Genomic DNA, 13,781 nt, shown 5'->3' with positions numbered 1-13,781 from the left:
GCCTTCCACCATCAGACGGACGGCCAGTCCGAGGTCGTCAACAAGGTGATTGCCATGTATTTGCGTTGTGTCACAGGTGATCGACCTTGCGCATGGGTGGACTGGCTCTCGTGGGCGGAGTACTGCTACAACACCTCCTATCACTCCGCCCTCCGCGCCACGCCATTTCAGGTGGTTTACGGCCGGCTCCTCCGGCGATCCTACCTGTTGATCCGGCCACGACGCGGACCGAGGCGGCCGGGGATCTTCTGCGGAGCCGTGACGAAATGCTGGCGGAAGTCCGGCAACGCCTCCTTCAGGCCCAGCAGTTGGCCAAACACTACTACGACGGCCACCATCGCGAGGCGGAGTTCGCGGTGGGAGATTGGGTGTGGCTGCGTCTTCTTCACCGCTCTACGCAGTCACTGGACCCACGCGCGAAGGGGAAGCTGGGTCCTCGCTATGCCAGACCCTTTGTTATCCTAGAGCGCATCGGGAAGGTGGCTTATCGCCTTCAGCTTCCGGCGGGTGCGCCCATCCACGATGTCTTCCATGTGGGGCTGCTCAAGCCTTTTCGTGGGGAGCCACCTGCGGCTCCTCCCGCGCTTCCTCCGACCGCCGACGGGCGTCTTCTTCCAGGACTGGAGAAGGTGTTGCAAGCCCAGCTACGTCGCGGAGCATGGTACGTGTTGATTCAGTGGGCTGGACTTCCGGCAGAGGACGCCACTTGGGAGCAGCGCGAGGAGTTCCGCCAACACTACCCAGACTTCGAGCTCGAGGACGAGTTGTTTGCGTAGACGGGGAGAGATGTTATGACCGGGCAGACTTATGCCCGTAGGAGGCCCACGGGGCAGGCTTAGCCCACAAGTTATTTTAGTTTTATTTCACGTCATGGTTATATAAACAAGTTGTAAGACTATTTTCAAAATTAAGCAATAAGACAATTCTATTGCCCGGCTCCCTGAGGAGCCGGAAACCCTAAACCCTAGCCGCCTCCTGTCTCTGCCGCCGCCGCACTCGCCGCAAGGACGGCGCCTCGCCGCCGGCCACCGCGCACCAGCCCTCGCCCTCCTCCCTCTTTCCCCTACAGGCTACACCGTAGACAGGGTAGAACCCTAGCTCCTATCAGAGGCGCGGGCCTCGACTCAGCTCGCCTGGGAGAAGGTACGAAAGGCAGCTACCAAATCTAGCAGATGCGGTTGTCCCCCCATGAACCGCTTGTCGTCCTACGACAAAGAGGACAAGCTCCTTCATGAGGTCCATAACCGCTTGTTGACCAGCGCGTAGACGGACACCGCCCACTGCCACAAGAACGCGCAAGCCTTGTAGATGGGCATCAAGGCGTCACAGCAGATGGCCACTGATAAAGAGGTGGCCGCGGCCAAAGCCTGCCTGCCTCGCTATAGACCAGGTCCGCGCGGTCAGACGTCTCGCCAGCCCGCCCTGCACCTAGTCCACTCCTTTGTCACCGACTACAGCTCCTCCGACTCTGACGGCCCCTCTGACGCTGACCCTACCCGTCTTTTCCACGTACTACAACTGCCACCGGCGAGACGACAAGGGGAGGGGAAGGTGCCGCGCTGGTGAATTGTGTCTTGTCATGTTTTTAAATTCGTGTATATATCTATGTGATGAACTTTCTACCCTTTTGGTTGTCCGAAGATGATGATCTTTTGGTTGTCCTATGAAATGTGGATGAATCCACTATGTTCTATGTATGCTCTTAATTCCTATGTGCACGGATTTGTATAGATTTGAGGGATGCTAAATGAAGGGTCGACTGCGGGCAGGATATATGAGATGTGAGCCCATGTTATCCGCGGATGTATGTAGGGGACAAATTTGTCAATCCTGGATGTAGATACCCTAACAGCAAGGTATTGGTTAAAAAAGCTAACTAGCTAGATAATCACAGTTAATTTACTATATGATGCTAGCAAGATGCCCCATTCTACTCCCTCCACCCATAATATAAGATCGGTTTTCAAGCTAACAAAGTCTGAAAAACAATTTTATATTGTGGGAAGGAGGGGTACACGTATTATTTAACAACTACTCCCTCTGTCCAAAAAAGTTTGTCCCTCGAATGGATGTATCTAGCATCAAGTTAGTGCTAGATACATCCATTTGAGGGACAAGCTTGGGACAAACTTTGTCAGACGGAGAGAGTACTATGCAAATGATGTCATCATTAAGCCCATGTGATGCGGTGCGATAGGGATGGGGTTAGCTTGAGAGCAAAGGAAGCCTTCATTCATCTGTTCTCAAGTCTTCAAGTATAGTACTAGTCGCTAGCTATTGATCTGAATGCGCAAAGGTTTTACAAAGTTCCACTTGCTCTCTCTGCCCTTATCTGATTGGACCAAAATACTATTGAAAATTTGCTTGACATGTGAGAAGGTTCTGAGTACTTCTGACCAAAAAATTGTTTAAGGAGATCCAATCTAGTGGCCGGCTGCAAGTGGACTTCACAATTTTCCAGCCAATTGAAAAGCTACAGATTTTAATCGACGCGGTTTGTTTGCAAAAGGGATGAAAGTTCGTGCCTAAAATTGAACTGCAAAGCAAACTACAGATTCAAAGTGAAGGGCGCACCATACTTCCTCGACCAGTGCGGCCGCGGGCAAACATCCTCCTCGCCGGACTTGCTTTGTAGAGGTCGGAGAAGCGCCCGGCTAGCTGCAAGGTCGTGGGGGCGCCAAGAAATGTGCAGCCTCCGCAATCTTCATGCCCAAGATCTCACACCGCCGCGATCCTATCGGAGAGATCGACGCGCCGCCGCCGCTGCCGACGGGAAGGAGAGACAACTAGGCCCAATAGACTAGAGTCTTTTTTTTAGACTAACCACAACATTCCAGGCCCACAAGGTTTAGGCCTAATTGCGCCGGTGCCCATAATGTGGCATTTTTAGCCCACATAACTTAACTCAATTTTTTCCTATGCTTCGCTCCTTTGAAATTAAATATCCTATTCTTATGGTTTCCCTCCACTTTACCTATATGAATAAAAGAGGCCCTAAGTATCTCAACTAGCCGTTGTACCGCACGAACACAAGTATACACGGTTACTCGAATATAATTAGAAAATATTTAACTATGTTTGTCTCCTGACTATCTTTAACGAGATATGCACATGACACTGCTAAGAGAGTTAGAAAAGCTCATAACTCATGCATCAAGTTCCACAAACCTATCAATATTGAAGAGGGAAGTGGACTTGTTTGCCATGATAGAAGATGAGTCGCCTCAAGAGTTATATACTAGACACAACGATCTTGTCATTGAGATCGAAGGATACAAGTTTGACTAGATGAATGATGTCTTTGTTGCTGAGAATTGGATCCCGTCGATTATGCCAACTTATGCAAGCATGGTGTTCCACACTGAACAACAACGAGATTAATTACCAGACACTCACCTCCGATGATCTTCTCGCTATGGTTTGTCACTCATAGGAACATGGCAAGGACCGTTGAGAAGATGTGTGCTAATGCTCTATGAAACCTTTGACCCAAAGCCAATCTCGTACATGTTCAAGATCGAGCGGAGAATTAGAAGAAAATCAACCTACTCCAAGGAGGAAGGAATGAACAAGATGACTCTCATAGTGAAAACATATGGCAAGATGATGGGCAAGAACAAAGTTCAAGGGAGTAAGAGTTACTCCAACAAGAACAAGAAGACCATTGATATGTATTGATACAATTGTGGCAATCTGGACCACTTCAATGTCAACCAATAGCGTAGCCAGGACTGGGCTATGCCCTGGGCCAGCCCTCGTAGCTACAGTACCTACGACGGCTATACCGAAAATAGCTACAGTATACAAGGGATCATAGAGCCACATCCCAGGCCATGGCCCTAGTAGCCTGGGGCCTGGCTATGCCCCTGACATCAAGCATGCTTTAAAGAATGACAAGAAAGAAAAGAAGGATGATAAGAGGTTCAACAAGAAGCCATTCTATAATGATGACAAGCCCTGCAAAAAGAACATGTAAGCCGACTTCATGTTATACATAATGTATTTGTAGTGAAACATAAGAAAACTAATATGGGACGGAGAGAGTACTGCTCTAAAATAGAAGAAGAATCAAGTTATAAATAATGTATTTGTAGTGAAAATCTTGGAGTCAATCACGAAATGTGTGATTTTTTGAAAGGTTCATTAATTTCATTTCAAAAAGAAAATGGCGCTTGTGCCTAGGAAAACTGGAGTCGGAGTCCATTTCTTGGCTTGAAGAATTTCAAGAGTACCTATGACGTGTGGGACCTAGCCAACAAAGGCCGTACTCCAGTTGGGCCCAATGGTCGGTGCCTACCGGCGACGATGAATCGAGCCCCAATCTCTTGGAAGAAAATCTTATACGACCTGGTCGTACACACCGTCTCGTGAGACCCCATCGATTAGATGACACGTGGCTTCACAAATCTCAAAGCAACAAAGAACGCATCGTCTTCTGCTTTGAGATTTGTGAAGCCACGTGTCATATCATCGATGGGGTCTCATGAGAGGATACGTACAACCAGGTCGTATAAGATTTTCTCCTTCCACAAACCACCATGGCGGCGGCAGCGCTGAGTCCACCGGCGAGCCGCGCAGCCGAGCACCTAGCACCGTTGCCGCACCTCTCGCGGAGCCATGGTGCTGGCTCAAGTCAAGTGCGGAGATCCGCAAGGGATCACGCCGCGCGTGGGAGCCTCGCCGACGGCAAACTGCGCGGCGGCGGTGCTCTGCCAGTTCTTCGTTATCCTCGGTAATTTGAATTTAAACTGGTTTCCTTCTCTAAAATCTGGCTAAGTCTGTGGATGTTGGGGAGGCACTACTGTGGGAAGGATCCCGGCTCATAGTAGTTCACATAATCTAATCTAATTCTGTAGAGGCATACTGTGATCTCAACCGAGAGTCCGAGATCTCTCATATGTTTAGTCGAATGGTATATAACCACTCCATAAAATACTTTATATGGCCATGCCAATGCATACGTTTCTCATGTATCAGAAAATACAACAAGAGTTAAATTACACAAGTTTTCAATCATAATTAAATTGGCTCTCCACGTCGCTTCCTCCCTGGCAAGGTACAACCTTCATGTGTGTCCTGAGCATGACTTGTAGCAAAACAAGCAAATGAATTATGAGGCGGTATCCTTGATTCCCATGAAACTATAATAAAGTCTCCTTTTCGTCCAACGGTAGGGTCTGTTAGAAGTTCCCCAAATGTCGCACTTGGCAGTTTCTTGCTTGAAACATTATTTGTATAAGGTCTCACGCTAAGTGGATCCAAAGCAAGGTCCGTTACAACCACTGGATGGCCTTGTTGTATAAGTATGGCCGAGTCGACACTGCTATATCTGGAGAGATTTCTTTTAACATATCTTATTCCCTTGTCCAATATGCTACGCCAAAACTGAATATGGAGATTCTTTCTCAACATATCTGCGAACACATTTGCTGAGGTAAGTGAACATTGAGCATTGTGCACTAACATGGCAAATTCATCTGCTATCTGTACTAGCCGTGGATGTTCCGTAGGGTCTACACTTCCCAATGCCAGTGTCTTGAGAAGGTACCTCAACTCATCATAAGACATAGCAGTAAGGAAAATTGGTTTCACCGATCCAAACCGGGCTAATCTTTTAAGTTTACTTATGATGATGATCTTGTTTCCTTTGCCCATTCTTATGAAAAACGAGTGAAATCTTTTCCACTCATCGTCATCTACATCAGAAGCATACTCAATAACTACCAACATCATTCCTTCCATAGTCTTTCCATTGTCAAGTATCGTCAAGAGGCTATCTCCATTCAATTGGAAAATGGAGGAGAAGCGTGAGCGAACCCTTTCGTCCCCACACGCATGAGCAACCAATGTTTTCTTTCCAACTCCAACACCACCTATGATCGGAAGAACTGCCAGTGCATGATTACTAGTAGGGTCGTTGTGCTGCAACAAGAAGCTCAAGAGCTTTTGCTTCTCAGTGTGTCGGCCGAACATGAAGTTGTCGGTGTAAAGATAAACATCATATGGCCTACGGTACATGCGCTCGCATCCACTGGGAAGAACAATAAATTCTGCCATGTTAGCAATAGCAATTTCTAAACTTTCCAAGGCATCATGTGACTCGAGGCATGTGGCCTTATCATTTGTTGTTCGACAGCGCTTGACTAAATACAATCCGCTTCCAGATGAGTCATTGATGCTAACCTCGTCGAAGCCTCCGTTGTCTTGGAGGGCACGGTACCTCGAGTTGTCCAGAGCACCATATCCTCGGTACATGGCCTCTGAGAGCGTCTTGAGCTGCATCATCATCCCGGAGTTGGTTATGTATCGTCTGTCCGCCTCCTCAACGATGGTGCCAGCTCTCATCAGCAGGTGTTGTAACCTCTCCAACACCTTCTCCTCCTCTGATTGGGCATGCCTCAAGGACTTGCACTTGTTCATTAGGAAGGAGTTGAACTGGCTCACGAGTTCACCTACAACTGCAGACATGGCAACCTCCATGGCCAGGATTGATGGTGTAAGTGGTTGGCCGTTTGTGGACAAATTTAACTAGACTGGCCTCTGCCAAGTCTGGCAGAGACAAGAACACACCCAGGAGAAAAGATGCCTCCAACGGCTCCTGTACGGAGCGGCGACCCGGGAGGCGATGGTGAGTGCGACACGGGCGCGGCGGAGGCAGGCCGGCAGGGCGCGGCGGAGTGGACGCTGGTCCAGTCGGGCGCGGTGCCGGCGTGTCCTGCTCTCAGGGAGGGGCGCAGGGTTGCCCCGGCGGGCACAGGCAGCTGGTCCGGTAGTCGCTTTTGGGCTCTGGTAGGGGAGGAGTCCGAGGAAGAGGTGGATGGCGTCGACGATGGTGAGGGGACGGCTCGCGGCCCGTCCCAGTGCTCGGTGGGGGATTTCGTAGCCAGGGCGGAGGAGCTCGGGGGTTCGCTCCACTCCAGCCGGCGGCGTGCGTTCGCGCCAGGAGGTCGTGGCCCTCGTCGGCGTAGATCTCAGGCGGGGGTGGCGCGTTGTGCTGCTAGGTCGACGACCCTGCGTCCGCTGTTGGTTGATCTAGCAGCCCCGGATGCGGAGGAGGCTCTCCTGCTCCGGGCCGCTTCGCAGGGCCCAGGGTTGGCTGCTGCGCTGGCGACGGCGGTCTTGGGGGCTGCAGCGGCTTCGGGATCGCCCGGCTCTAGGGTTGGGGCACCGGAGCAGGGGGGTCAGGTGCGCCTGGGAGACGCCATGCTGCTCGGCCCACTACTGGCTCGGTTTCGGACCAAGTGGCAGCGGTCAGTCCGGGGCGGCTCTGCCAGGGTCTTTAGGGGACTGAGGGTGGGCTTCACGGCCCGCCTGGCCCAAGCCCAGCGGAGCGGGTATTTAACTAGCTCTAGCTGCCCAAAGGAACCCTAGATCCGACGCTAGGGTTTCTAGCCACCAGATCGGAGGCGCGACGCTATGGCCACTCCGCCCGCACCCTCTTCCCTACTCGCCCTCCGCCGCCCCTCGCGCGCTCCTTCGCCGAGGTGGTTGCCATGGGTTCCAAGGCCGACGGACGGACGGACAAGCGCCCCCTTCCTCCTCTCGATCCCGCGGTGGAGCGCGGCCGCGAGCGCGAGCTTCGGGCGCAGGCCAAGGCGCAGGGCGCGGCGCGCGATGGGGAGTCGGGTGGCTGGGGGCCGCCGCCGGCGTGGTGGTTGAAGGAACGTGAGTGCAAGAAGCGGAAGAAAGAAGAGCACAAGAGGAAGGGGCTCGAGCTCAAGCGCATCGAGGAGATGCCGCAGTTCCAAGGTGACCGGTACGGCGACCCCTTTGCGGCGAAAAAGAAGAAGAAGTACAAGGCAGCGGGGCAGTCGGGCTCCAAGCCGCCGTCCGTGCTGCCTGCGGTTTCCTCCAAGGGCACGGCGGCCGAGCCTATTTCGGGGGAGGAAGCGGCCGGACGACGGGGAGTGTTTCAAGTGCGGCCGGGCGGGGCACTTTCAGAGCTCCTGCAAGTTCGCGCCCTTCTGCATTCTCTGCTCCCAGGAGGGCCATGGCTCGGCCTGCTGCCCTTCCCGTGGCAAACCCCTCTTGCTGCAGACCATGGGGCACGCCATCCCTGGAGGGGGCTTCTTCTGCCTGCAGCTTCCAGACGAGGCTGACGATGGTCAGAGCGGTTTCGGGATCAACGCCGCCATTCTCTCCGCGGCCCCGGGCGTGCTATCGAAGGAGGTCTTGGAGGTGGAGTTGCCGCATCTGTTTGAGGGTGTGTGGGACTAACAGGTGGCCCAAATCGACGCCGAAAGCTACTCAGTGGTCTTCCCGGACCCGGCGATGCTGCGCATGGCGACCCGCAGCGGAAAGTTGTTTCTGTCCATCAACAACATCACCGCCCTCATCCGCGATGCCGTGGCCGACGTGCCCAAAGGGGAATCTATGCCCGAGGCATGGGTGAAGCTCTGGGGCATCCCTCCCAAGCACCGCAAGGTGGACATGCTGATGGTGGGGCTGACGATGCTGGGCCGCCCTTTGGTGGTGGATGACTGACTTTGATTCGCTCCGGCCCGGTGCGGATGTGCTTCGTCTGCCGCAAGCCGGAGAAGATGTGGGGCTCGGTCCAGATTTGGTTCAACGGGGAGGGCTTCCTCATTAAGCTCGAGCCGGAGCTCGCTCCACCCCGACGTGGGGCTCCGGCGCTGCCTCCTCCCCCTCCACCTAACAACAACAAGAGCCCGGACAACGGTGACAAGGACAAGCCTCAAGACAAGGATCATGACAAGGACCCCGACGCGAGCATGGAGGAGGACTCCATCGACACGGCAGCGTGTGAGAAGCTTGGCATCAGGGTTGCGGGCGCTCCGACGGCACAGAATTGTCAAGCTCTCGACTCATCTGCGGCGGTGGCGATGGAGGTGGAAGTGGCTAACTAGTACGGCTCCAACTTGGGGATGGCGTTCCCCGATGCAGCGGCTTTGCTAGACAAGGGGATCACGGCGTGCTGTGACACAGGCGTGCCAGCCGGTGAGCGCACGCCGCTGCAGCTGTCTGCTAGCACCATCCTCCCATCCTTGGCTGGGTTGCCGGCTTCGGGTGGGCAGGGCGGCAGCAAGAGTGGATCCGTGCGGCAGTCCAAGAAGCTCGCGGGGCGCAAGGTGGCCACAGACGGGATCAGGCCCATGGAGCAGCTGGGTGCGCCGCCAACTCCGCGCCAGACGGTGATGGCGCTCGCCGCCCCCCTTGCGCAGCCAGTTGGCGACGTCCTGTTCCAGGAGGCATCCAAGGCGGCCCCTATCGTGCAGGCTAAGCGCTCCAAGGTGGTGGCCGTGGCTCTGGCCCGCTCCAGCTCGCTCTCCAGGGCCGCCAAGGCTGGCCTGCTGGCGATGCGGCGGGCCCAACTCCTTCAGGCGCAGAAGAACCTCGAGATATCAGGAAACGCCCCTGCCCGCACGCTTTATGATTCTGCAGTCTTTTTTTGATGATCATCTTATGAGGTGCTGAGGGAGAGTGGAGTAGATGCGTCGTGCTCGGGGGGCATGCGCGAGCTGTTGCCTCTGCTGCGTGCGACAGAGCAGGCGCAGGCGGCGATCGCAGCTGCGGCTGCTGCGCGCGCGGATCAGCTGGTGCAGGAGGCAGGGGCCTCTCAAGCACTAGCGACTCGGCCCGATCAGGTGGTGTTGGCAACTGGGGTTGCCCACCTCCCTCGCCTTGCAGGGCCAAGACGAGGCGCGAGGCAAAAGTGGTGTCCTCGCAGGGCATCCGCCTCCGTAACAGAATCATTTAGATGCGGGCAGGTGATCCCAGTTGAAGGAATACATGCTAAGAGAGGGGGTAGATATCGTAGCTTTGTAGGAGACCATCAAGACTGACTTTCGTCAACACGAGTTGTTATCTATCGATCCCCTGGAGAGGTTCTCCTGGTACCACCTTGCTGCTACTAGGCATTCAGGGGGCATGCTTCTAGGTTTTGACCAAGCAGTCTATGAGGTGCTAGCATGGGATGCGGGCACCTTCTTCCTAGCCGGCCACATTCGCCACCTCCAGTCTTAGAGGGAGCTGGTGGTGATCCAGGTCTACGGACCGGCAGATCACGCGCGTTCGGCCGAGTTTCTGGGCGAACTGCAAGCGAAGGTGCTCGCGGTGAGCTCTGCGCTTACTCCTCTGGTGGTCGGGGGAGACTTTAATCTTATCCGCTCGGGAACGGATAAAAATAATAGTAACATAAACTGGACCAGGGTAGCCATGTTCAACAACGCGATCGCTTCGATGGCTATTAGGAAAGTAGCCAGGTCAGGGGCATGCTACACTTGGGCGAACAAACAGTTGGACCCGGTGCATTCAGTGCTTGACAGAGTGTTCATCTCTCCCCGAATGGGAATTGATGTACCCTCTTTGCTCGCTAGTTGCTGAAACCAGGATCGGGTCGGATCACGTGCCACTAATCCTAGCCTCAGGGGAGGAAAGGATTCGGCGTAGCCCTCGGTTTTTCTTCGAAACGGCGTGGTTTGAAAATCCTGACTTCTATTCCATATTTAGAGAGAAGTGGCTCGCCTGCGTTAGCCAGGTGGGCTTCCAGAGGGGCCCCATGGACTTCTGGATCGCGGCAGGGAGCCGCCTTCGGGCCAGCCTTAAGGGCTGGGGGGCAACTTGGGCAGGCAGGACAGAACGCTAAGAGAGGGTATTTTAGCCGAGATTGTGAGCCTCGACCAACAGGCGGATGCGCGGCCGTTCTCTGAACAGGAATGGGCTCGTCGCTATGCGTTGGAGAACCAGGTGCAATCCTTGCTTCATGCGGAAGAGGAGTACTGGAGGCGTCGGGGAGGCCTAAAGTGGATCCCTAAAGGGGACGCTAACACGAAGTACTTCCATGCCTACGGCAACGGGAGACGGCGTAGATGTGCGATCCTTCGCTTGCAATCAGATTAGGGGTTGTTGCTGGCGCAGGAGGCCATCATGCGCCACGTTTACGAATTTTACGTCCAACTTATGGGGACGAGCGAAGAGCAGCGAGCTGGGGTGCGCGCTGACTTATGGGATCTTTCCCAGCTTGTCACCGACCGGGAAAATGAGGAGCTGGGGCTCGCCTTTTTCCCCGAGGAAATCGACGCGGCTCTTAGGAGCATGAAGACAGACACAACACCAGGCCCGGACGGCTGGCCTGTTGCCATGTTCAAACAATTTTGGTCAATCCTGCAAGGGCCAGTGTTCAAAGTGTGGAACGGTTTTATGCGTGGAACGGTAGATATCTCTCGGCTCAATTTTGGGATCCTCTCGCTGATCCCTAAGGTGGCAGGTGCGGATAATATACGTCAGTTTAGGCCTATCGCGCTTATCAACATCCCGTTCAAGATTTGTTCCAAAGCCACCACCTCCCGCCTAGTCCCGATCGCTCAACGTACCATTAGTCGCACCCAAACCGCTTTCATTCACGGCCGTAACATCCTGGAGGGCTCCCTCGCGGTTCAGGAGATCATCTACGAACTTAAACGTACTAAGGAACCGACCATTCTCCTGAAATTGTACTTCGACAAAGTGTACGATCGCGTGAATTGGAACATTTTGCGTCAGGTCCTGCTAAGCCGAGGCTTCTCGGCCATGTGGGTGCACCGAATCATGCAGCTGGTCTCGGGTGGCCAGACCGCTATTTTGGTCAATGGGGAAGTAGGGAACTTCTTCCGGAACAAGAGGGGACTGCGTCAGGGTGACCCCATGTCTCCGCTCCTGTTCAACTTTGTGGTAGATGCCCTCGCAGCTTTGTTTCGACGGGCGACCGCGGCAGACCACATCAAGGGAGTGGTCGGCCACCTCATCCCAGGGGGGATTTCGCACTTACAGTACGCAGACGATACCCTGCTACTGTTCCAGCCGGACAATCATAGCATTGCAACGGTGAAGGCACTGCTGCTGAGTTTCGAACTGATCTCTGGTCTTAAAATTAATTTTCACAAGTGCGAAGTGCTGTCTATGGGGATAGACAGTGAGGAGGGGCATCGCATCGCAGACCTTCTCAATTTTAAAGTGGGAAAATTCCCCTTTACGTACCTAGGCCTGCCACTAGCGCCACGAAGAGTGACGATAGATGAGTGGGCTCCTTTAACTGGGAAGGCGGGAAAGAAAGTAAGCCCTTGGAGAGGCAAGTTCATGTCCTCCGCGGCAAGATTGGTTCTCACCAACTCAAGCCTTTCCTTGCTACCTATGTGTGCTATCGGCCTGTTCCTTTTGGCAGAAGGGGTTCATGCCAAGTTGGACACGCCGCGGGCCCGCTTCTTTTGGGAAGGGTCGGGCCTCGAACGCAAACACCACATGGTCAAATGGGCTGCGGTATGTAGGCCTAAATCCTTGGGAGGATTAGGGATCATTAACACCAGATTGCAGAATATTGCGCTCATGTGTAAATGGATCTGGAAGCTCTCGCAAGGGGTGACGGGCTTATGGGCTGATATCCTTCGGGCCAAGTATTTTCCTAACGGGAATTTTTTTGAAGGGGAAGCAAGGGGCTCCCCTTTCTGGCAAGACTTGCAGGCCATCAGACCCGCCTTTGATCAAGGGGCCAAATTCACCGTAGGTAATGGTCGCTCCACCCGTTTCTGGTTAGACTTCTGGGTGGGTACTCGACCACTTTGGGAAGATTTCCCCGAGTTATATGCCCTTGCGGTGATGCCGAACCAAAAGGTGGCAGAGGCGTTGGCGGCTCCACAGGCCATTGCCTTATGCCGAAACTTGAACGTGCAGGAAGCAGCAAAGTGGGTTTCTTTGCTGGACCTAGTGTCCCCCGTGGCGCTTACTGAGGAGCATGATAGGGTGTCATGGCACCTCAATGCATCTGGGAAGTTCTCCGTCAAGTCCTTGTACCACAAACTATGCCAAGGGACGCTACAGAGAGAGGTCAAAGGTCTTTGGCAAGCACGCGTCCCGTTGAAGATCAAAGTTTTTCTTTGGCAAATGTTCCGGGACCGTCTTCCTACTTCCATTAATATTGCTAAACGGAATGGTACGGCAACAGGGCCGTGCGCGCTCTGTGGGTACCCCGAGAATGCAAACCATGTTTTCTTCCTCTGTCCTCTCGCGCGGTTCGCATGGAGCGCTGTTCGCGAAGCGGCTGGGGTCTCCTGGGACCCGCGCTCCTCTTCCGAGCTTGTGGAACTCCTTGACACGGTTCAGGGTCAGCACAAGAGGGTGCTTTGGACTAGTATAGGGGCGATGCTATGGTCCTTGTGGCTTATTTGCAACAAACTTACCATCGAAGGACTGTTCCCGACGCACCCGGCTAATATTATTCGCAAATGCTCTATCCTCTTACAGTAATGGAGTCCGTTGGCGAAGCAGAAGGACACTGAACTCATGAAGCTTGCCCAAGTCCGTGTGCACCAGGTCTATGTGAAGGCTAGGGAGCCGGTGTTGCCTACCTAATGGTGGGCAGTTCATTTTGTTGGCGAGCCTGCGCGCTCCAGGCCATGGGGCTTCGGCCTTGTATTCCGCTCGCTGCCAGGCTTTGAACCCTTTCGAGACTTCTGTATTAGTGTGTAGCCCTGGCTTTTGCCTTCGTTCTGTAATGTCCGAATATCCGACATTGTGCCTGTTTCCTTGTGGGCTTTATTAATTTAAAGCCGGACGCTCCTAGCGTCTTCGTTCTAAAAAGTCTGGCAAAGCTATTGGCAAAATCGAAAAGTCTCAAGGGATGATTTGACTGCAGCAAGTGGGTTGGTGACACACGCATACTTGTCTAGTTTAATAAAATGTCCAAAGATGTGACAAGGAGAAGCCAACTTTCCAAGCAGCATGAAAAAAGTTGGCCAATATTTATAATACTCACAGTAGGTAGGTAGGTAGGTCCAAATTGATTATCG

General features: G+C 53.7%; 1 protein-coding gene across 1 annotated transcript; it reads right to left on the bottom strand.

Annotated features, from left to right (window-relative positions):
* Positions 1–5,019: 5,019 nt before the first annotated feature.
* On the bottom strand, positions 5,020–6,480 carry LOC109779050 (putative disease resistance RPP13-like protein 1). The gene has a single exon (XM_020337637.1). The coding sequence runs from the start codon at positions 6,478–6,480 to the stop codon at positions 5,020–5,022; it is 1,461 nt and encodes a 486-aa protein (XP_020193226.1).
* Between the last annotated feature and the right edge of the window lie 7,301 nt (positions 6,481–13,781).

This window comes from Aegilops tauschii, chromosome 2, assembly GCF_002575655.3.
Source record: "Aegilops tauschii subsp. strangulata cultivar AL8/78 chromosome 2, Aet v6.0, whole genome shotgun sequence".
NCBI classification, from domain to species: domain Eukaryota; kingdom Viridiplantae; phylum Streptophyta; class Magnoliopsida; order Poales; family Poaceae; genus Aegilops; species Aegilops tauschii.
Note: the sequence above shows the minus strand (reverse complement) of the source record. Positions and strands in the feature narration are given on the sequence as shown.

Coding starts and splice junctions, on each gene's coding strand:
- LOC109779050 (XM_020337637.1), bottom strand. CDS start 6,480: ATGGAGGTTGCCATGTCTGCAGTTGTAGGTGAACTCGTGAGCCAGTTC.